The sequence below is a fragment of the Ambystoma mexicanum genome, chromosome 9 (genome assembly GCF_040938575.1).
Source record: "Ambystoma mexicanum isolate Mex_15411 chromosome 9, UKY_AmexF1_1, whole genome shotgun sequence".
Lineage (NCBI taxonomy): Eukaryota > Metazoa > Chordata > Amphibia > Caudata > Ambystomatidae > Ambystoma > Ambystoma mexicanum.
The window spans coordinates 383,793,359-383,817,323 of NC_090931.1; the positions used below are offsets into that span (position 1 = coordinate 383,793,359).

General features: G+C 43.7%; 1 protein-coding gene across 1 annotated transcript; it reads right to left on the reverse strand.

The window, feature by feature from the left end:
- Positions 1–1,820: 1,820 nt before the first annotated feature.
- LOC138489645 (eosinophil peroxidase-like) lies at positions 1,821–17,769 on the reverse strand. The gene is made up of 4 exons (XM_069617323.1): positions 17,709–17,769; positions 4,962–5,199; positions 4,059–4,270; positions 1,821–2,266 (listed from the first exon to the last, which is right to left on the reverse strand). Exons 1-4 carry the CDS (start codon positions 17,737–17,739, stop codon positions 2,244–2,246), a joined length of 504 nt encoding a protein of 167 aa, XP_069473424.1. The 5' UTR covers positions 17,740–17,769; the 3' UTR covers positions 1,821–2,243.
- Positions 17,770–23,965: the final 6,196 nt, after the last annotated feature.

Below are 23,965 nucleotides of genomic sequence, written 5' to 3' on the forward strand. Positions count from 1 at the left end.
ATGGTGCAGGAGCTGAGGGCTTTACAGCATAGCAATACCTGAATAGTAATAACCGAACCGCACAATCAGTAACGTATGCAAATGTATATATCTAAAGTCGATGTAAGATTTTAGCACAATGTTAGTGGAATAGGCTGGGATAACGGGGAGAGTTGCGGGGTGTGGAACATACAGACATGATTGACTGGACAATGTTAAGTAAAGTACATGAGAGTCTGTAAGTTATGTTGTGTTTAAAATCAATAACAAAAGTTTTTAAAAAATGTTTAAGCGGTCAGAACCAGGTTTGTCCTAGTAATACTTTATTTGCAGACACCACTTACACTTCCTGACTTACCTCATACAGGACCTTGTTAAAAGGCATAGACTGAAGCATAACTCCTAATTTTTCGTAAATGTAGGCATAGATGTACCTATATCTTCTAGTTAACTACTGCAATGATGCTGCCCTTGTATTATGTTGCATGATATCCACCCTGCCACGCTACCTCACTTCCCTCTCTTCTGCACTGCGATTTCTCTTTCCTAGGCCAACAGACATTGTCCAAGATCCGTAGAATATCAAACTTGACATCGGATTGTTACCCCATATCATACACACATAAATACACTCGTTATTTTGTTTGGCCTTGTATATGAGAGCATGCAAAAAATTTTCATTCATAACAGGATTTTTGCCACTAAAAAAAAGAAGACACCACATGTTTCTCCATCCGTTTCACTTAAATAATTCCCCTGGAATTCTCTCTTCCTAAATCTATCCACCCAGATTCCCAGCCAACGTGTGGCCCATATTCCTCTTGAAGTATTGAACCGATGCCAGTGGGAGCAAAAGTTATTAGATGCATGTGTCAATGGGCACAGAATGGGCAAGGCTGTTTGGTCCTGGTCCTAGTTGAGTGGTCAGGAATTCAGGTGTCTGCTTCCTGTTGCTTGCCACTTCTATCTAGATAAATGTGCTTGCCCTAAAAGCTTCGATCTCTATTATTCGCAGCTTCCTTTGTCTATCTTTTCAGTGGCAGTGAAGGCATTAGGCACACGTGCTCTTACTCCAGTGGCCTGCAACCTGTGGCTCTCCAGGTGCTTTGGAGTACGACTCCCATGATTCCTGACAATTGACTATAATGCCTTGGGTTTATGGGAGTTACAGTAAAAAGTATCTGGAGAGCCAAAAGTTGCAGATCCCTGCCTTACTCTAACACCTCTGATTTCAGTGCTTCTACACACATTTCAAACAAAGTATACAGTGCAAAGCTAACTAATCCAGATTCTTTCTTATCAACTGAAAGTAGTGAAATGGAAGACCACCTTTCTAAACAAGTGGAATTTATCATTGTCCCCCCCACCACTGATGACCTTAAAAGCAAGCCTGGGCTCACCAGCCCTAATGCAACATTCTGCCAGCGAGTATCATTAAGTACGTTGGTGTGTGTGAGTGATTGCATTGGTTTACAAGTATGTAATACTAATATATAGGTTATATAGCGCTACATGCCAGATTGCTTCCACTTTTAAGTTCTGTGATAATAGGTGTCATTATTGCCCTACTTAATGGTTCTCAATTTCTTGCCCTCAGGAGGATGAAGAGCTGAGTCGGCCCGGTCAAGATTCAAGCCTGAATCTGCAAATCGCATGCAGAGTTCCAAGGGAAGTGCTCACACTGCTGGACATTCGTATTAGGTATAAACTTGTGGGATTTTAAATAAGCATGCATTTGCAATGTGCGTTTTAATAGTGTGTGTTATGTTTCAAAATTTGAACAGCTGTCACCGCAAGTTAAATTTGATGAATCTTTGCACTGGTAATGAATATTTCAAAAATATATTTTTCATATATTTAATGTCACATGGTTAACATAGAGAGTTTAACCTTTAAAATGTTTGGCCCAAAAAGAAGAAATAGGAAACACTACATTTGCACCATTTAGGACACATGAACACAAGCAAAATAGATATGGATATGCCTGGCAATGAGTGTTGTATCTTATGATCAAGATGAATAAGTCCTTGTGGTTTAGCATCATATCTCAGGATCAAGTTCCGGACATAACTCTGGAGTCAGTGTCGGGCCGCAGGATCAAGGCCTGTCCGCACGTTTGGATGGAGTATGGAATCCACGAGGAAGGCGTCATCAGAAGTAGAGTGCTGAGTCCCAGAGCTGTCCACGATCCCAGGAACAACACCGTTGTCACCAGTCAAAGAATCCCAATGTCTTGGCAGCATTGCTACGGGATGTATTGGCTTCTACACAGTGGAACTTTCATCTTCTGTGGATAGAAACATGTGTTACTGGAGGAAAACAGATTGATGGGGGAGGCAAGGTCCTCTTTAAGACTAGAAGGAAAGGCAGTCACACCTAGGATGCAAGGTAACTGAAGGTGATACTCAGCATGACACATGGCACGGAGGACTGGGAAGGAAGTATGCACTTAATTGTGAGTCAAAGTAACATCTGGGCTCAGTGGGAGTGCAGGCAGCTTTGAGCGTGAATGAGGAGAGGTATACATGTGAGTAGAGACATGTGGCAGTGAACAAGATGGGAGTGGGGCAAAACGCACGTAACAGTGAGTGAAAACAGATATGAGTGAGAGAGGAAAAGCCTGTGATTGAAGTCGGGTATGAGTGGGGAAAAGTACACTTCACTGAAAGTGAAACTGAGCACACCTGACTGAGTGATAACAGGTGTGAGAGAAACAGGAAACACCCAAGTATGAGTTTGAGTGAAGACAGTTGTGAGTGGAACAGAAGACCTATGTGGAAGTGAAGAGGTGTGTGAGTGGCAAGAAAGACAGATGTGTCAGAATGTGTACAGATGTGTATGGCGATGAAGTCGGTGTGGACGAGACAGAAGACACCTATGAATGAGAGAAACTGCAGTTGGGTGTCAGTACAACCAAAGGCAAGTACTTTGAATTGACATGAAGACAGGTGTGAGCATGCACAAAGAGGTTTGTATGGAACAAGCCAGAAGTTTGCTAAAGGGGAGTAGTGCAAGTCTTACAGATGCAATTGAAATAGTAGATGTAGCGGTGTGAGTGGCAGCAGAGTCAGGTATGAATGGGATAGAAGACGCATGCATGTGAGTGAGGGCTGATGTAAGAGTGCAGAAGACACTTAAGTGAGAGTGGGTGAGACGAGAGGTGTCACTTTCAGAAGAGCCAAGTGTAAGAGGGCATGAAGAGATCTGTGCATGAGACACAACATGACAGAGTGTGAGTGAGGTCACGATTGAGTGCGGTGGAGAACACGTAAATATGAGTTGGAGTGAAAATAGGTCTGAGTGGCAAAGCAGAGTGGGGGTAAAGCCGGCTGTGTCTGGGAACAAAGTCAGGTATGGATGGGACCAAATTCCCATACATGCGAGTGGAGGCAGATGGTAGTGGAAAGACGACAGGGGTAGAAAGAAAACGTCTGCGACAGAATATTAACCTGTGCTTTTATGTAGCAACTGCTAGCACAACATTATTGTTTAAGAGTCACACAAAATGGTGCTTTGTGGGTTCCCCGTCACAAGTTGTGTGTTCCTGCAGATAAGGCAGTAGTGCCAGGCCTGCATTCAATGAACAGCATTTCTTTACCCAATGAAGTTTAAAATGAGAATTCTCCTTTTTTATCACTAGGGGAATTAACTGCACAGTTTGTATTACTCTGGTAGTCCTTTTCCTGTACACCACCTGATGAAGTCTATGGGCCTGAAATCTTAGACATTTTTTCACCTCTGTATAATACCTCCAGTAGGCCAATAATATGTATCAAAGTCTGCAATTATGTGAATTTGAAACTAGACTAAAAAAGCATGGAAACTTTCTTTCCACTTGTTCCATTGTGCTCTGAATTATTCCCTTATATTCAAAATAATGAACTTTAAAGAATGAAAGAATGAGTTGACCCTACCTGGTTGTGAACCTTAACTGTGCTGATGTTATCACTGTGCTCTTAAATATCTAAGCTGCCCTACAGGCTAACTGTGTTTGAGTCTGAGAGACAGCACCTACACGTGAACTGGTGCCTTGCCTGTGAGTGACCCATGCAGGGGTCACCTACTCCATGAGCACCTACCCGGCTCTTCACCTCTGCTTCTCCATGCAGACAGGTCCAGGGCGGGAATCTCGTTGCATCTCACAAAGTCTAGGGGGTAGGTGTTTCCCAGGAAGACGTTCCTTGGCACCTCTGTGATGCCCGTGTTGTCACAGATGATTCGAGCCAGCGTCATCCTCTCCAGAGCTTGCCGCTGGGCGCTGCTGAATAGGCCACAATTCTCATAATAAAAGCTATGAAGAATGGTTGGAAATGAACAGATTGTGTGAATATTTGTGTGCCATTAGATTTAGACGTTTTCAGAAAGTTTCTGCTTCACTCTTGTCTTTAGGCTAAAATGGTCCGACCACGCCCAGCGATTACCTGTCTCCAAGCCCAGAATTCGTCCAGCACATTGATACTCTTACTCAAACAGCTGCCTAAAGACTCGGGGGCACGGTTCGCTTCCATAAATTAGGAAAAAGCTAATTATTCTCATAGGTATATCAATTGGAAAAGATCCAATCAACATTCATATTCAAATTCTATAAACTGTCTTTATTCCCAAGGACAAAACAACAAGCCTAAAGAAATCTCTCCAGCAGACCGATCCAATTTAACTCTCTACCGATGTAAATCTATCGGAGATCATGTTTCATTATTTGACATGAAGCAGTTATTTTTTCCCATCAGGAAATGAGCAGATTGTGCAACCTTCAATGACCTCTACTCCCATACACAGTCCCAATAATCTCTCCCAACTAATTCAAAGCCTCTCCATACATACGCATGGGCCTCTCCCCATAGAGCCATGGGCATTCCTACACAGAATATGGGCCACACCCCATAGATCAAATGGCCTCTCACATTGGCAAACGCTATAGGTTGTGTTCTGCAGAAGGAAAAAGGTTCCTGTATCACTGGTCCTAAAATTGATGTGCTCACCTGTCACCATCCCTGGCCACTCGGAACTGGTTTCCAATGATGCAAGCCAGAAGGGGTCCCAATTTTCCCCCTGGAAGAGAAGGTTCAGCAACTCCTCCAAGCCAAATATCGATATTATTGGGTGTTCCATAAAGGTTCATCAACTTCCTGGCTAGGTCACCATTCTGCAGTACGGTTCTGAGTTGTGCCAGATTCTGTGGCTGAGAGAGGCCACAAAACCTTTGCCAATCATTGTAACCTGGTCAAGACAGAGAGAAATATTTTTGATGATGAATCAGTTAGAATAATAACCCAAACTAGGGGAAGAGAGACGGAAGAAATGGGTAGGGGGAGGTTGAAAGCAGTGTGGACATCATTTACAACTTCCAAAAGCATTTGGAATAGTAATTTTACTTTAAAATGAGGGTCCGCTGGAAATAGGCTCACTGCAATTTGCACAAGCTAAGCTGACTAATTCTTTTCTTGAGGGTAAAAACGACCTTTGAACCATTCCAACAAGAGCCAGTGGAGTTCTCATTGGAGTGGAGAACTTCGCTCTCGTCTCAATCCTTGAGATGTAGAGGAGGAAGCAGAATTCACCATGCAGCTTCCAAGTAGAATCAGTGAGGCTTGTGGGCCGCTGGGACATCTCAAGGAGTCATATTTAGGGGGGAGGGGGGCAGACAGGAGGGCCACAGCAAAAAACATGCGGCATATATGAAGACCAATGGCAGCGTCTTGTGTTTGTGTGTTTGTGTTTATACTTCTAATATACAAAACCTTTATGAATTTGAAAATGAGATTCGTATATATCTCATGGGAACAAGCAAACGGCTTGATCTGTGATTTTCATACTTACTGACATGTCTGAATCTGAAAAGTACTGATTCATTTTTGGAATCGGCAAACAGTAAACTAATGCAAAGTTCAGATGTTTGCTTTCGCTATAATGTCAAAGTATTACACATTCCTCTCCACTCAAACTTTTCACTTGTAGTAGTTAAGTACCATTCACACCCGGGGAAGGGCGCTTAGCCAATCAGGTGGGTGGGAATGCGGGCGAGAACACACAGCCTACTGCACGCATTTTCCAGCCACCGAGGCCCAGTCCCAGGTGGCACCATCTTCATTCTCGGGATCCTCTCCCTGTTGCCTCCCCACATCCCCACCCATCCCACTCCCTTGCCCTGCACCCTCCCTCGCCACTTACCTGATGGACCACAGTTTTCTGCTCTGGTCACGGCACTCTCTTGCCTCCTCCCTCCCACCATGGAAAAAGAAAAGGGATTAGGTCCCTTTTCTATTTTCTACAGCGGGGCAATCTTGTTTTTTGTTGTTTTCACGGATGATTGGGCTCGTGCAATGCACACAGAGCCCAGTTCTCCCATGAAAAGTAAAAGTGCGAATAGCAATCAACCCCTTGTTGGAGGTGTACATGGCCGGTAACGGCCCACACCCCTGCTTAGGCTCGGGCTTGAAGGCAGTTTCCGGTCAGGTGCACCCGCGACACAGGAATGATATCCAAATTGATAGAAATTGAAGGAAAATTGTTTGGTAAAGTACTTGGCAAGCTATAGGTTTTTGGGTACAGGCAGTAAAATGTATTCCTTACAGCAATACAAGATCATATCATGACACCCACCAATCCCAGAAAGGTTTTCATGGGATTATTTAGGGTTCTTGTATCATGACCATGCAAACTGAAACTCACTTCAGAACGTGTGATCAAAGAGGAGCAGTCCCAGGAGGTGGCAGAGGGTAGAAAGCTTGTGAGAAGAGCAGGCTCTTGAGGGAGTGCCAGAACTGGATGTGGTTTCTTTTAAGTCAGAGATTAGAGGGAAGGGAGTTCTAGAGGCTGCGATCGACAATGGAAAAGTGGCAGACCAAAGCGATTTTTGTATAATGTTGGAACCTGTAGGAAACTGAGTCAGGAGTTCTTAGAGTTCCTGTGGGCTGGCTGGGTTTGATTCGTTTTTTTAACTAATTTTTCGGGCCCTTGATTTAGGAAGATCCTATTGGTTAGGCAGTGGAACTAGAACTTGATTCAGGAAGCACAGGAGAAATGTGGTTGTGGGGCTGGAGGTTGTAGATCAGCCGGGCAGCTTTTTTAAAAATAAGTTGCAGTTTTGAGACGGAAGATTGATGAAGACTGGACTGGATGGAGTTGGCGTAGTCGATTCTGGATAATATGGCTGTTCTGAGTGGGGAGGCTCATGTGGAGGTGGAAATGTAGGGGGAGATGTTCCATGGTAAATATAGGGGTTGATGATCCGAGATTAGGGCCTGTCATGAGTGACATGAACAATTTTTCCCCTAAATAAAAGTAACAGCTAGCCTCTCCACATCTCTCAACTTCTTCGATGCTATTAGTGTGAGTCCCCGTAAGAGAGCTTGCTGGGCTATTGTGCCTGTTGCAGTGATCTGTTAAAAGCGCACAATTGATAGTTCTTTTAAGAAAGCTTAGCATGTTAATGTGTCTGCTTTGGAGATCTGTATGTGGTCTGCAAGTCATGTAGTCCAATTCCAGATAAATTAATAGGTAGCATGCGGTGCCTGATAAATGCGCATGACCTGCAGATCATAGGTTGAAATCCCAGTAGGCAGAACTTAATCCTCCATGCTGTGGTGAACACAGTGAGACACTTATTTGGGCAAGAGACGTGTAACAATACCACACTATAAACCAAATACCAAACCATAAAAAAAAACTTGTTGGGTGATGAGACACAGAGGAAAATGGAGCTCTGGGTGGCGTGTTAAATAACTAAACGCGGCTCAGATTAACCCTGCCATCATGTTATGTCTGCTAAAAGCAGAATCTCTTTTCTGACCAGAATTGTCGGGCACTGGGGTTATTCCCTAGAGGACAGTTTAGTGTCTCCTAACTCGGTTTGGGGGTTTAAAATGCACCTGTAGGTTGGGGAGCTAAAATCTCACATTTTCACCAAGAAGAATACAGCATTACAGCAGCCAACTTGGCTCTCGGTTCATACACACAGTAGGGAGCATGAAAGGCCCTCAAAGGGCAGCTTTCAAGGCCGTCTCCATGCCCAATGGAAGAGCATTAGAAGGGATGGAGTCTAGGCTGCGGCACATGTTCTAAAACGCAGACACTACACACACTGAATCATGTAGGGATGCTTACATTAGTGCAGGTGCTATGGCTAGGGAAAGCATATGAGGATACAAAAGACACAAGTGAAACCTCTCCTCATCCATACCCTCAAAACGCAAATTGCAAGAAATCTTGAGAGCTGCAGCCCATGGGCTCTGAATTTGCAAAAGCTCTCAGGTTTCCCCATGGCATGCACGAGTAGCTTTTGCTTGCAGTACTAATTTTAACCCTTTGTGTTCAGGGACTCGTAGTTTTACCTTGTCCATTTTAAACTCAAGACTACAAGCCCCAAAAGGCAAAGCACAAACCAGAGCAGGATTAAGCGCTCAAGTATTGACAGGGAAACTTCAGGAAAGTACACAATATATATTCTTGGATTTAATTTAAACAACAACAAATAATGCTGATTTTCCAAACACTTACAATTAGTTGAGGTTTGTTCACAAATTGGGCAATCTTTAAAGACTATTTTAAACAAATCATGTTGCTTGCTGATTTTTTATTTTTTTACTCATGAAAGTACAAAAAAGCCCTGTATTGGTGGACAGCACCTCGGTATGTAAACTTCGTAGCTCCAAGGACAGCCCCCAGCCTTTACAGAAATAAGCAGCTGCTAGAAGCAGAGCAGAGGCAGTAACCAGGGCTGGCTGAAGGGAGGCAGTGCCCATTTCAAAATGATGCTTTCAGGCCCTTTGCCCAAACCGAAGATGCCTGGTACACAAGCATGCTGTTCCTCGCAAGCACTCCCAATGCCATTCATACCAGTACGGACATGGGAACCCAACTACAAAAGGCCTATGAAGTATAAACAAAAACGAGTGGCGCTTTTACATTTTCTTTTCTCACCTTAACACGAGCAAATTCCTTGAAGAAGGGTGAGAAATCTAATGTCATGAGATTCCAATAACCCGGTGACTAATTATTGTAGTGAAATTGCTGAGAAAATATAAAGCAATCCTGGTGTGGCCCACCATTAGACATCAATGTAGAACAACGCTGTCGAGGGGCACCAAAGCCAAAGGCAAGGATATACGTCCATTGTAAATCTACATATATGAAGAACACACATCTTTCTTTGGTGAGAGAACCATGACTCAAACTCATACTGCTATAAGTGACCAGAGACAATTCCGCCAACATTGTGCTCTACATAATGGTTAATATTCTAATTCCCCATGGAGTAATAACTTCTTCTCAGTTCGAATTGCAAAGCACCAACTTGTGATTGATTGGTCAAGCTGAAAATATATAAGAAATCACAATTAAAGGAGGTTTGCAAGCACAAGTAGGATTCACTTCTTTTGGAAAAAGAGACGCCACAAGGATTAAAATAGCTGCAGTACTGTACAGGTTACCTACAGATCTCAGCAACAGTCACACAACTTGCTGAGCTACTTAATATTGAAACACAAGGTTAACATTCACTGAAAGAGCAGATGTGTGATCAGCAATAGCTATAGATGGGGCAGACGCACTGGGAATCCAGTGTTTGCTCTAACAGTGTCCAGAAAGCAGAGCATCCAAGCTGCCAGCAGGGCCAGACAAGCAACAGGGGGAGCGCTTTGCCTGGAAATTCAGCTGTGTAGCAGGGAAATACAGGATGCCAGTGGAGATGCAAATCCACTCTTGTTTTATCGCAGGTAGCACCTTGGCAATGAGGGAAGATGACCTGCCTGAACCAGATGGAGAAAGGGAACGAGATGCTAACAAGCAGCCCAGCAAGAGACAGCAAGGCCAGTGGGAGGTCATGCCATCCTGATGGGTCCAGCTAGGTCCCCTGCAATGTGAACGTCTTAAGAACCTTCTGTTTCCCTGTCCCCTATACATGCAAGTCTGTTACTAGCCAAGCAAGAGTGAGTTGCTTAGGTTAGTCAGATTAGACAACTCTGTGATGCATCAGAGCGCCCTACCTCTTCTGTTCAGTACCTCTGCTCCAGTCCGTTTAAATGTTTTCTATCTTCATTATTTTAAAGCTGTAGTAGCCCAGGTGGCTCCAGTAGTAAAGTTTAGGTAGATACCCCCATTCATGTATAGCTGTGAGTTTTATGCCTTAACTTTTGTTATTTTTCATATCGGTGCTGAACAACCAGTCACTTAACCAGTCACCAGCCCCCGTACATGGGTGGGTGCTGGCCGGTGTATGGTGCGAGCTAAATGTCACTCTTTATCGTGCAAACAGCAAGGTAACTCTCCCTCCTCCGGCTCACAGGTGGCACCAAGATCTCCCCCTAAAAGCAAATAAGTTGACGCAGCAGATGAAGTGACTCTTCCAGGGCACTATTGGACCTATAACTGTCCTTTTGCAGGTTTCCTTGGTAGGGTGAGAGCTCGTTGGTCTTCCTGCCAGCCCGAATTTTGTGCTAAAGGGACAAAGCACCCTAAGGAGAGCAACTTAGAGGTGTAAATACCCATGTTCCAGTAAAGACGAATTAAGCTGTTTAGTTGTCCAACTGCAGGCCTCTAGGGCCGGATCCATGTCAGGTGTTCAGGACACCCCTCATTAATATTCATGAGACACATTTGCATATATTTATTCTAAATAATTCTAAATGTATGCACATTTTTTATCATGAATCCTGCACCACAGTTCGACAAACGTGGAGGAAGGGGAAAGGCTGTTAGGCATTCCCTTTCCACGTTGTGGTACAGGAGAGTCATTGGAGTTGCAAGACCACAGCAGGCGGGTCACCAATCTCAGTGGCCTCGCAATAGATCAGCACACTGCAAAGAGCTGACATGAGGTAGGAAGCGGTGAGTATAGCAGATGTTTGAATGCCAGAGAGGGGGTTTCCTCAGGGGAGGAGTAATACCCGCTCACTTTCACTCTCTGCTCCCTTCTCTCAGAGATGCGGTGGTGCCATTAGCACGCCTGGTGCTGGGCCCTAGCATGTGCAAGGCCATCTGGCAAATTCCACGTTGGTGCTCTGAGCTAGCACTGGGAATGCTGAGTATCTGGAGTCTAAGAACTCTCCTAGTGGAGCAAAACGTTCAGATGGAGAATCTGAGTGAAAGTCTTATAGCTGGGCCCTCAACTGGTGAACTGACACTTGTAGCAGGGGAGCCTCCTCCAGAGACTGAAATTAGTACCAGGGTTGAGCTGGTCCAAATGTCAGCAGACATCCAATCCTGTCCCTCTAATGCTTTAAAAGTGCTGAACAGATGGAAACGAGAGAGAGAGCGAGGGAGTGTGTGTGAGAGAGAGAGAGAGAGAGAGAGAGAGAGAGAGAGAGAGAGAGAGATCAGACTAAGGACCCAAAACGTGACAAGCATCCATTACAAAACTAGAAATGTGAGTAGGCAACTTCTTCTGAAGCGCGTCTGCTCGGCCTAGAGAGGCGGACTTAACAATGAAAATGGACGATATTGAAAACAGAGAGCGGTGTCGCAATCTCAGGATTTTCCGGGCACCGTAGAAGGACAGGGAGACACCACACAATGTGGAGAGAAAGAATAACTAAATAAACAACATGCTCTTTAAAGAAGAAGGTGGAAAACATATTTTACTTGACAGGGCACACAGAGCCAGGGCCAAGCAAAAATACCTAGATCTATGGTGGCCAAATGCCATTATTATCAGGAGAAAAGAGAGATTCCAATGAAGATGTGGACAGTTGAGAATATAAAATACAAGGAAGCTTAAATACGTATTTTCCAAGACCTTTTGCAGTTCACGCTGAACAAAAGGAGTCAATGCAAGCCCTTGGCTATCTGACTAAATGCACACAACATGAGACATGGATGACTTATCTGTCTCATTAATGGTTGGATTTAAGAAGAAGGTTGCCAATGTGGATGAGATGGATTGAGCTCAGAGATCTGATGGAGAGGTGTTCCTGGCCATCACAAGGGGTTGGCGCTTTTCCTGCGCCAGGAAAGAAGAAAAATAAAATGGATGGCTCAATAAAATTTAGGAAGATGAATAATACATCAGCAGGAAGGGGCTAGGAGAAGATTTATGCTAGTCCAAATAAACTGCTGACTCATCCCATTTCTAAAATGGCAGACGATTGTGATGAGGTGGAGGGGGATTATTTTTTATGATAAGTATTTTTATATGGAACGGCAGGGAGATTTATCTTCTGACATGACAGGGCATACCAGTGTGGTGGATTGTGCCTGCTGCGGGACTATAACAAAAAAAAAAAAATCCCCTGACGCTTAAGTCTCTAGCAGCTCTGTTGGCTGTTCCCCCGTCCAACCCACACAGGGGGGGCATGAGTCACCTCAATGATAACCTCTGAAGGAAGAATTCTTCTGTTGGCTGGCTCATCGAGGATACAACCTTGTGACCTGCAGTTTGCACACATAACTGCAGCAGGTGCATCAACAAACTAAGGTACCTTAGAAATTACATTCAAATCATCTATTCTGTAGGTTTACCTACTTGAGTATAGGTGAACAAAATAAGGGTTGCTAAATGGGAAATGTAACTCTGGAAGGGAAAAGGAATAAAATCAAAATGTAATGCAATGTAATGTAGCTGGGTTTTGCATAACACCACTTCTGCCAATTGGGTGTCTCTTGTTGCTAGAAAACTGGTGGGTGCAAGGTTTTGAATTAGTCATAACTACTATAATTACTCGTGGGCAGCCGTTAATACCATCACTTTTTAGGCCGTCTGGGAGATTACAGAAAGGGACCAGCTATATTCAAATCAGTCTTGATACTGTCCCTAAGGAGCAGTCCAATCCAACCAGCTAAGCCAGGTCCCCGCAGGGGCAAAGCAACTCCAGGGTTGTTTTATCCTTTTGGTCTAGCAGGCGTGAAGGACTGCTCACATTAGAATAGGGACAAGAACAGATGTGGATACAATGGCATGGAAGACAGCAGAGAGCAATGCCTACCATACCGTAGATATTTTCACAGCCTTTCATCCATCACTTTTCGAATGAAGTTTGTCTCCCTAAGTTTGACAGTGCATACTCAGATATCCTTCCCTTAATTTCAACACCTAGCGAATCAACCGGCACCAGAGATGCGGTGGTGCCATTAGCATGCCTGGTGATGGGCCCTGGATGGGAGCATGCGCAAGTCCATCTGACGAATTCCACGTTGGAGCTGCGGGTGGTTTTATACAGGAGAATCTCATGGGGAGGGACTCCCCCTCTGGGGATAAGGGTGATCATTTAGCGTACATCCCTTATAACACTGTCACCCCCCCATATACTTTAGTTCCTCTTTCGTTTGCTAACCTCTTTTTAAATAGTAGACCCATCTACTGCTATCAGGCAGAAGACCTCAATATACTTGAAAATACTGCAACGAGGAACAGCATGGGAAATATGAAGATCACTTGTCACCAAAGTACTGGTACGAGGTGGCCAACCCAAATATGAAGAGTGAGGCAACACAACTAATGAAAGACTTATACTGGTGAAAGCCAGATACATTGTGTAAAAACTGACAATGGACAAAGCAAGAAGTCGACTCCAGACGGTATAGGCAGCAGCTGTGGAAACTCTCAGGCACAGGAGTTTCAAAGCTGCTTGGGGGACCAGAGGAGAACTAGCACAGAGAGTGCTGCAGAGTTGCAGCAGCAGTTCCACTTCTCCACAGGTGGTGCAGGAGCAACCACCGACGCCAAACTGAAAGCAGGAACAAAGGCGAGCTGCATAGCAGGGGACTGCAAGGCCGTCGCAGACACAGAGAGAGACCCAGTGAAACTGAACTGCACAGAAGGAGCTGCGCTGTCGCCGCATATGCGGAAAGAAGCCTGAAGAAGAAGAGACGCAGACTCTTGTCCCTGGAAGCCCCAGTGACAAACAAGATCACTGTGAAGGTAAAGGGTTATACGAAAGATCCGGAGGGGACATGGGGTAGAAGGGAATTGGGTTCTAGCGACTCTTCCTCGGCCAAATAGTGTGGAAACACCTATTGGCCCCTGTGTGTGTCAAACCTGTAAAATAGTTCCTCTTCCTTGTGCTAGTAGATGGGAGAGACCCACTGGCCACCGGAAAAGGGTCAAGGACACCTACCAAAGAAGAAGAGAAACCATGGTCAGGGACTCTAAACGAGATAGTGATATGAGTCATCTTCCTCTTGACGGTACTTGGCAGGTTATTTTACCAAGTACGCCAATCCAACGATGAAGCGAAACCCGGAGGGGACATGGGGTAGAAGGGAAGTGGGTTCTAACGACTCTTCCTCGGCCAAATAGTGTGGAAACACCTATTGGCCCCTGTATGTGTCAAACCTGTAAAATAGTTCCTCTTCCTTGTGCTAGTAGATGGGAGAGACCCACTGGCCACCAGAAAAGGGTCAAGCACACCAACCAAAGAAGAAGAGAAACCATGGTCAGAGACTCTAAACGAGATAGTGATATGAGTCATCTTCCTTTTGGCGGTACTTGGCAGGTGATTTTACCAAGTCCGCCAATCCAAAGAAGAAGAGAAACCCGGTCAAAGACCTAAACCAAGAGAGAGATACAAGTCCTTTACCTCGTGGCAGTGGGTGGCAGGTTAGTGAACCAAGCCTGCCAAGTCAAAGAAAAGCCTGGGTCTGGGATGATGACCTCGGTTGGAACTCTGTGTTTCAAAAGCACCAGAAAGAATCCAAGAATCTAGGGGAAGGGAGTCCTTCCCCCTGGATCTGGTATAACTGGCAAACATCAGGAGGAGGGGGTCATCCACCTGATACCACGCGATGGAAGTAAAAGCAAACTTTCACCCAGAACTTTAGAGACCACCCCCTTTTCCTACTGCAAAAACTCCTTCAACCTCTTCCTTAACAGAGAGCTCAGAAAGTGGCTAACAGACAGCAAACCCTACCTAGGGCAACCCCGGAGAACCTGTAGACGGGGAGCCTCACAGCTGGGTATCTTTTAACAACAGAAGGAAGTTTCAGACGTGGCGCGATGTTCAGCAATAGTGGACTATAAAGCGTAGCTCGTAAAAGAGAGGTACGACTGTAGGACCTCTCGATGGCATTGAAGTAGACACATTGAGGGGGTCATCATATTTATGATGTTGTGACCATCCATCAATTTTGAAGGATGCACAGAAAGAAGTTCCAGGCTGAGGTAGTCCTAATCGAGAAATTGTGATCTACATGTGGCCAGAAAGCTTATTAAGAACTATTGAAGATTTTCTTCACAGCATTGGTTTCCTATTATTAGAGGGACCTGTTAGTAGGAGATACAAAATCATGTGTATCACCCCTGAAGACTGTCCGACAGTTAATGGAAAGGACAGAAAGATGTGGGGTAAAAAAACAGAACTAGGCTCAGGTTTGCAAAAATTGAAATGTATAGCTCAGGTGTACTTCTGATCTTGATGTTAGTTCTAGACAGCAGTACTCTCCATCAGTGGAACGTTTTGATGTTTGAGATTATAGGATCTCCTGTTTTACATACGAGTTTTAGAAGTTAGGACACTTCTCAAAATGTGTAGTTATACTTATGAATGTGTATAAAGTTTTATGAAATTTTGATATGTATTTCTGTACAATAAAAAAGTATTTTGTGAAGTATTGAGTATAATACTGTTTGAATAGGCACCAGTGCACGACTATTGTCTTTTTTGTTTACATTTGGGAACAGATGTGCCACTGTTGTAGTTTGAAAGCCAATGTTGAACAGTATGATCAATGATATTTAGTGCCACAAGCTTGTAGTCAGTTTCCACTGCAGCAAATCTGTGCTCCAAATATCAAGGTTTCCTTGTTTTCTCCAATTTGGAGGACTAGGCTTTGAGCGCTGCAGCTAACACGAATATTATGGCTAAGGAGAAATCTAATTGGGTGGAGATTCACATCTCTAATTTAGCAACTCTAACATTAGAGGACATAGAAAGGAAAGAGGGACAAAGGCTCAAATAAATGACAAAAAGCAGACTGTGGGAGTGTGAAGTAGTGTCTTGCTTAGAGGGAATACACAAAAAAACAGATGCATATTAAGAAGCAATCACTACAAAAGCAAGTTAAAGACTCTCTATGCCAGAGTCATAGAAACATTGCAGTCTTTGGCTAAAGTGGATGAGTGGATGGTATCAGGTGAAAAGGATAACGGTGAAGGAACCAAACATTGTAACACTGAGGCAGCCTGCATCCTGCACGCTAAGATCAGGATTGAAGGTACCAAAACATTTGTTTGTTGGGACTAGGGTGGAAGATTCATAGTCTTTATATTGCGTGTTCTGCACTTAAACCCAGAGATGTTTGTAGGACATTTCAGCTGCCAACACAGGGAGCTACCACATAACAGAAAGGAGGTGAAATAGTACTTTAGGAAGTGAAGAGATCAAGGTTATGAGAAAACATACACTGAAAGGCAGCTAAGAAAAGACATCTTTTAGGTGTAGGAAGGGTAGTACTGTTCTTTCCACTTCAGATCCTAAAGACATGGGCAGACAGGGGATCATTGCTAGTCCTTAGTAAAGATCTCTTGGGAGTGAAAGTGCAGGCCTTAGTGTGGCAGCCTAGCAAACTATACGTTAATTAACAAAAGTAAACCTTTGCATTTGCATAGGGAGAGTACATAACCTTGCTTGATGTTATGGATTAGGGTAAGGGTGTGCAACTTTCGGCTCTCTAGATGTTTTGGACAGAAACTGCTATCAACCCTATCCAGCTTAGCCAATGGTAAAGGATCATGGGAGTTGTAGTCCATAACATCTATAAAGCTGCTGGTTGCAGACTCCTGGATTGGGGAGTTCCAGTGATGAGGGTAAAAGAGAAAGAAAGATCAGAAATGTGAGGGCAGACTGTGTGGGAAAGAGTCAGAAAGATTTACCAGGAATTTAAAAAGAGACTGTGCATAGAGAGCTAAGCGGCGTGCAGATGGTGGGGAGGGTGTGGGACAACTGGGGAGGTTATATACAGTGTGAATGAAGAACTTACACATTGTGTCGAGTGGGACAGGTGTCAGGTGTCATTCCATGTGGTTGTAAATACTGCTGATGTTGGCGCTGATCTTAGGTCGTTAGAAAGAAGAAGATGCCAGTTTGAATATCTCCCAGGTGGCCTATAATATCTCCCAGGTGGCCTATAATATCTCCCAGGTGGCCTATATGCAGAAGTAAGCATGATCAGGTGAGGTTCCTGCTTCCCTACCTATTCCCACCTTCCACCTTTCTTTTGGGTGGGTGGGGCTGAGTTTAAAGAGAGAGGTCATCAAAAAGTGGAAAGGTTCAGTGTTGCAGCGCCATACCGTTGTGCCAATGACGGGTGTATTCCGTATATTTGATAGGCCACACTGATTTGTTTGAGTCTTTTTGAAAATATTTTAATAACAAGGTGTGAACTGAAATATCACCAAGGATTGCACATGTCAAAATGATAAATGTGCTTGCATGATAGTGAAAGATTTGGAAACCTAATTTAAGAATGGTGTAAAAATCAATTTATTGAAACAATTTTTCAGGTCAAGAGTATGCATTTACCAATAGCATCTAGAAGTGCCTTTCAAGAACAGCGTAAACACATTTATCTTAACCTGGGAGGATGTTGCTCTCTCCATACTTTGGTCCCTTTCTCAGAGGTTGAGGTTCTCTCTTATAGCTGCATGCCAGGATGCTCTGTTCTTCTCCCTGCTGCTGCCTTACTCGGAGGCCATGTTCTCTCGCCCTCTACTCTCTTACAGGGAAGGCCACAGTTCCCTGCACCCTCCATAGTTCCTTAGCTGAGTATACTTGGGTATTTGGCCATTAGATTCTTACCCGGAAGACCATGATCTCGGCCCCGCTGCATGTTGATGGCGGCTAAATCTAGGCCAATCCTCTTGAATTGAACAGTTTGAAAAGTCGCTATCTTAACTCGTCCACCATGATTTGGTTCTGTCTGTTCAGCTTTGCACGATTTGCCATTAGGCCTCGGAGAAGAGGATCAATGCCTCCTGAAAGCACAATCAAAAATATTATAATTAAAACTCTGAACATCTTAAGATTATACAAAACCACGATGCAGCACTAATCATGCATGGGTGGACTGGCAAAGGGGGCAAAGGGGCAATTGTCCACCCCCCCAAGCTGGCTGGGATGCTGCCCTATGGGCCAGATCTCCAAAATATAAAATAAATAATAAAAAAAGACAAAATCCTTCAGAATCTATCTTGCCACAAAGGAACCAAGTGCTGCTAAGCCTGCTCAGATTTTTTGTGAATGGGGTGAGATATTCATCATGATGTCAGCAATGTTGTAGATGTGCCTGGGTGGCCACACAGATGTGCCTCCACAGTGAGAGGGCGAGTCGTCTAGGCTGGAGGGGCATGTTCATTCCGCCCAATTGCAATGTATGCATTTAAATAAAAGATGGTATGTCCCTGGTTGGTAATGTTGGCACGACTGCTTCCAATACACCATTGGTCAGTTACAATCCACAGCAGTTTATCACGACGGCTACTTGCCATGGAAGTAAGGGTCCACATCGTATTAGAGTTTGTTGTTTTAATTCTGTGCAAATGCTTCCCCTATGTTCTGGTGGATTTCTTGAACACCAGTGTATTCATACAAAAAGTGTTTAGAAGCATCCTGAATAGCACCCACGGACGGTACTTATACAGTGGTTAAAGAAATGGCTGTTAGACTGTTTGTGGTACTCACTTTTGGACACAGTTGAAAAACAAATAGAAAAATGTAATATTCAGGTATTCATTCTTAGAAGACTACAAACTGAGGGGGTTATTCAGAGTTGGGCAGACTTTTTAATGCCACGGAAGAAAGTTACCAGCTCTAACCATGGTACTTCTGGAAATCTGCCCTACTAAACATTTACCACCAGCAGAGGTGGTATTTCAGGAATACCTCCAGTGCTATTTCAGCAATAGCACCTCTGATGGTGGTAATGTAAAAAACATTTCTTTTTAAAACTTTTTTTTCCTGGCCATTTTCAGCATCATTATAAAGGGAGAAATTGAATATGCACAGTAATGGCTCATAACACTACTGTTGATTTTCTTTATGCACAAAAGGGTTAAATCTGGTCCTTGTATGCATTATATAGGTAAGGTGGTGAGAGGAGGCAATCAGATGCCCACCTTTTTACCCCCTCACCATGGCCCTTTGTACAACCTTTTTTCACTCTATTGAAGGGAAGCACCAGTGCTTCCGTTATGTACAGTTAAAAGAAAGATTTAAAAAATGTGGGACCAGTTGGATTTTATTTTTTACCTCCACCACCAAGGTGGAGAAAAAATAGGTGAATTTTCTGGCAACATTTTGCCTAAGATACCACTGCCGGTATTCCTATGAGTACGACCAATAGTATTTGATCAAACCCTGAATTGGATGGAGGGTGAAATCCATGGTATTTTCAAAATGCTGCCGATTTTACTTTTACCACGAACTCTGAATGACCCCCCAAAACCGTGATCGTTTTTCACTGTCTTGACCAGAACACTATTCTCTTATGTGACCAACAAGAGACACACATGCAAGTCAACACCAGATTCAGATGAATAAACACCAAGTCACATTAACACAGATAGATCCTTCCACCTATACTTTACACTGTCACAAATTCACAAACACATTAACCCAGTCACAGAAACTGAAACACACCCACAGACACACACGCCACCTTATTTGAAGACACAAATATAATAGGTCGCTCTTGCTCCCTCTCTATTACCAGGTCCAAGGTGTATTCCCCTTGCAGTTCTCACTCTGCTTCTGTGAGTTGAAATATGCAGCCGACTTTCCAAGAAAGTGCAACTTTGGAGCACAAAAAAAGATGCGTCCCCTCGCTGTCTTTCACTCTGCATTATCCAAGTGCAGACCCCATAGCCACAATTACCAGCAAGACCCCGACCATGACTTCTTGTCATGTCTGGCAGAGGCATCCTATTGCCAAAGCAAGGTGGTCTACTGTCTAACTGTAAGCCAGGACAATGGAAGGTGGTGAGGGGCAAGGAATAGGCTTGGTGTGATGGGCAATTAAAGGTTATGAGTAGCAAGGAACTGGTGATTGAGCAATGTTGGAAATGCAAGGAGGTGCGTGCAAGATAAGGGGGTTTAATGAATAGTTAAAGAATAGAGCAAAAGGGTAACAGAGGTAATTGTAAAAAAGGGGGCAAGGGAAGGACGGTGGACGATGATTGGTAAGGAAAATTGGGTAAATGAGATGGAGGTACACATCTGGAATGGTAGTTCAGCAGGTTGACGGTTGCTGATATCTATGTCTGACCTGCATATCACTGCACCTGATTGTGGGACTGGCTTGACCCCCTTTCTTTTTTCTAAGTGCTGCATGCTTGCTTTATTAAAATGTTTCAACGACTACGTCTCTTATATTTGTTCAGGTCACTTCGCCATGTGACTTGGTGCTTTGAAAGCACACGCTTGTAAAGACTAAGATTATAGTTATGGTACATTTTCATTATAATTATAATTTCAGTCTGTTTCTCGGATTTATTTGCCTCAGGATAGAGACGATTCATATGCTTCCCTCTTGTAGATATATTGGTATTTCGAAAACCAGATTTATTGAACAGTATAGTAGTTTATCCTGGAATACCAACTTTGCAGAAAGCATTAGTTTTGTTTCTTACATTAAAGATGGAATGGGAGAAGATGCAGTCTCCCCTGCTTTCTGAATAGGAAACTGTAGAACCAGAAAGACAGGGCCTACATCCCCACCTTCCACACTTCACACATTACGTGATCCTGAGCAAATCACTTCTCATCACTATGCCTTATTTTCCTTACCAATCTGTAGAGAAAAACTCACTCATATGGGTTTATACACTATAGTGTTATTCTATAAAGAATGTTAACAATGTATCTTAAACATACTAGTGAGGGAGCAGGATGACATGTGAGGGTCTTATGTTGTGGGGTGGGGGGGTACACTGGGGGCATGTATGGGTTTTGTGTTGTGGGCTGAGGAGGCAGTAGGTCAGGTATGGAACTTTTGCCATGCCAGTGCTTGTTTGACTCTGAGAGCAAACCCAGGCCCCTGGTTCAGCAATGGATCTGCCCTACCATGGAATTCTCTAGTTTCCCCACCTCTTTACATTGTTCTAAACTAAAGATGAGTTGAGGGGGGCGGGGGAGGTGTAGCCTGTTGTCAAATTACAAACTGTAACACATTGAAAATTGGGATAAAATCCCAGCTTTCCCATTTGAACCAATTATCTTATCCTGGTGCAATAATGTTGCCATGTTTGGTAAGTGGGAGAATTTCCACGGGTCGGGGTCTTTAAGAAACCACAAACCTAATGGAAAAATATGTTGCATACTTAAGAATGTGTGGGAGGGGTAGAGGTTGGTTTTGAGTGTACTTGTTCTGGATTTTGGGGCCACTGCACTGTGGGTTTGGGCGAGGCACTATGGGCCAGAAAAGTAAACTTTCCCCCCAGGCTAAATGTTGCCAGTCATCCCCTGGGGCCATGTAAGGCTACGTCCTGAGAATTAGTGATCAAAGAGCAAGCTTGCTATTCAGATACGCCAAAGTAGAACATTCATTAGAAGACTGTCTAAAAGCTTAAACCAGATTGGAAGTTGTGTTCTTATTGGTTGAAAACAAAGATATAGTGACTCTGACCTTTACGACAGCTCTCATGAACCAGGAGGTTGAGGGTTATGGGTTATTGTTGGAGAGAGATGATGTGTTTTTTAGGGAGATGACTTTGTGCATTGCCCTTTTCAGGTGGCTTTGAGTTCCTGCTTTGAAGAATCAAAATAATCAGTTATCTTAATGACATACTGGTGATGGCCCCAGACAGAGCCCTTCTGATTGTGGAGGCTTGGATGTTTTCATGATCAGTTAAGGACAATCGGTTCCAGATACAGCACAATTTTGTATTTCTATCCAGCCGAGTCTCGAAAGTGTCAGCCTCCTTGAGACTGTTACGGGGAGCATAAAACACATTGTTAAAGGGTCTACTCTCATTACAAAGGTTTGCTTCGAGAAAGTTTGCTACAATAATAGGCCTTTTGTAGAGTTCAGGGGAGGCGATTTCTCCAGGTCCACTTCACTTCGGTCATCGATAATGGATTGGGAAGGGCAATGAAGGGAGGGGACACATAAGACAACTTCATCAACTTGAACCCAGGAGGACATTCTATGTTGTCTTCATTGCATGTAGGTCTAGAATGTTTGAGGGATTTTCAGGCACACAGCTCACATGATTATAGAAGCAGACGCTGGTCGGTTCTATTGTGTTCCGTATTTCCTAGTTCTTACTTCTGCAACCATTATGAGACAGTCTCATCAGCAGTCACAAGAGGAAGAACATTACAAGTTTGACTCCTTATGTAGATGACGTTTACTGGGATCCTGCGGGTTCCTTTGGATATGACATTTTGTCCATGGCACTCTATTCATATTGGATAAGTGGAACAAACGTTATTTGCCTTGTTCCTAATTGTGTGACTAGCAAGTGAGCTGTAAAATCGGTTTGCTCAATTTTTTTTACCCTGGTGAAGGCTACGTTAAGAGCAAAATCTATTTCACCATTACATATTACTCAAGTGTTAAAACGGCCGTGAAATATTTTTCCAGTTTTTTGGCACCAGAAATGCCTTTCAAGAATTGCCTTTCCACTCTTCTGCGTGAATGCGGTAAGCCTTGTGTATAAACATCTATTGCTACCCAAGAGGCAAGGAGGGAAAACAGCACTGCCAGGTAAGACAACCTCTCGGGTAGCTCCGCACCAGATTTAGATTGGTAGATTCAGCACGGGTTTGAAGCAACCTGATTGGCTGCTGCACCCGCTGAGGGTGCTGATCTATGTTCTTTCTCCAGAATGTGGTTGTTATATGTGCAGAATGTTATGGGTTAAGTTCAAGAATGCAGAACCTTAGTGAGGAGAGGCAGTTGGAATGATCAGACAGGGAGAGGAAGATCATACTGCAGTTGCCCCTGGAGTTGTAAAATATCCTACTGTCATGCTCGCATAGCATAGATCTTTTATTCATAATACACAACTACCAGCCCATTAGCACAGCTTCAGGTCTCCAATGACTGCTCTCAATAGTAACATGCTCAAATTCTACCTCTCAACACACACATGCCATACCAGCTAAGCCACCCACAAATGACAATTGAACACCCCTTCAAACAGACATCAAAACTCAGAACCCCACACCTCTCCAAGCAGATTATATGGCACATTCCTGAGGTAACAATCGATCAAGACAAAGTAGGCCTTTTTTAGGCAAACGTTCCAACAAGGGAGATTGGAACGATCGGTGGAGGAACGGATTAAATTCAAAGTTGGGTGTTTGCTCTAAAAATGTCTGACTGGGCTGGCACCTGCCTACCTAAATTCAAGCAATACCGACCGACTCGAACCCTCATATCTGAAGACCAACTTTGTCTTGTTATTCCGAGGACAAATTACAGATCGAGAGTAGATTGCTGCTTTTCAGTTGTCGGACCTAGACTATAGAGCAGTCTTCCGTTGAGCTTAAGAGAGGCAACTTCCCTGTTAAAATTTAGAGCAGGCTTAAAGACTTATCTATTTAAGTAAGCTCGATGATTGCCAGCTTTGTTTCAACTTCTGTGCTACCTGTCTCTATTATGATTTTGTTCTATCCCCATTATATGTTATCATCTGCGCCAGGATACGATCAGGTTTGTTGTGCGTGTGTTACAAATTCTTCAAAATCCAAATTCAACGATCAGATCAGGACATGCAGTTGATCACAGAACCAATGGTAGTCAACTTGTCCTCTGATGTGTTGAGTGCAGCTGAAGTAGAAACGTTAAACAGAGTCTTAAACTATGTGAATACAAAGAACCATGATCCATTTGAATTTAGAACAGAATTTCAACTGTTCATGAGAAAGGTCAATTTAAATGAATTCTTCTCCAACCAACCTGATTTTGAAATAATCAACCATAGTGGACTACATAATAAATTTACCTTCAATGCACCTACACATAGTTTCTCTCCAGAATCTGTAGTCTTTGAGAAAAGAGTGCTGGTGGAAGTTCTGAAATTAGAAAATTTGGAGAGAGAGACCCATTCTAA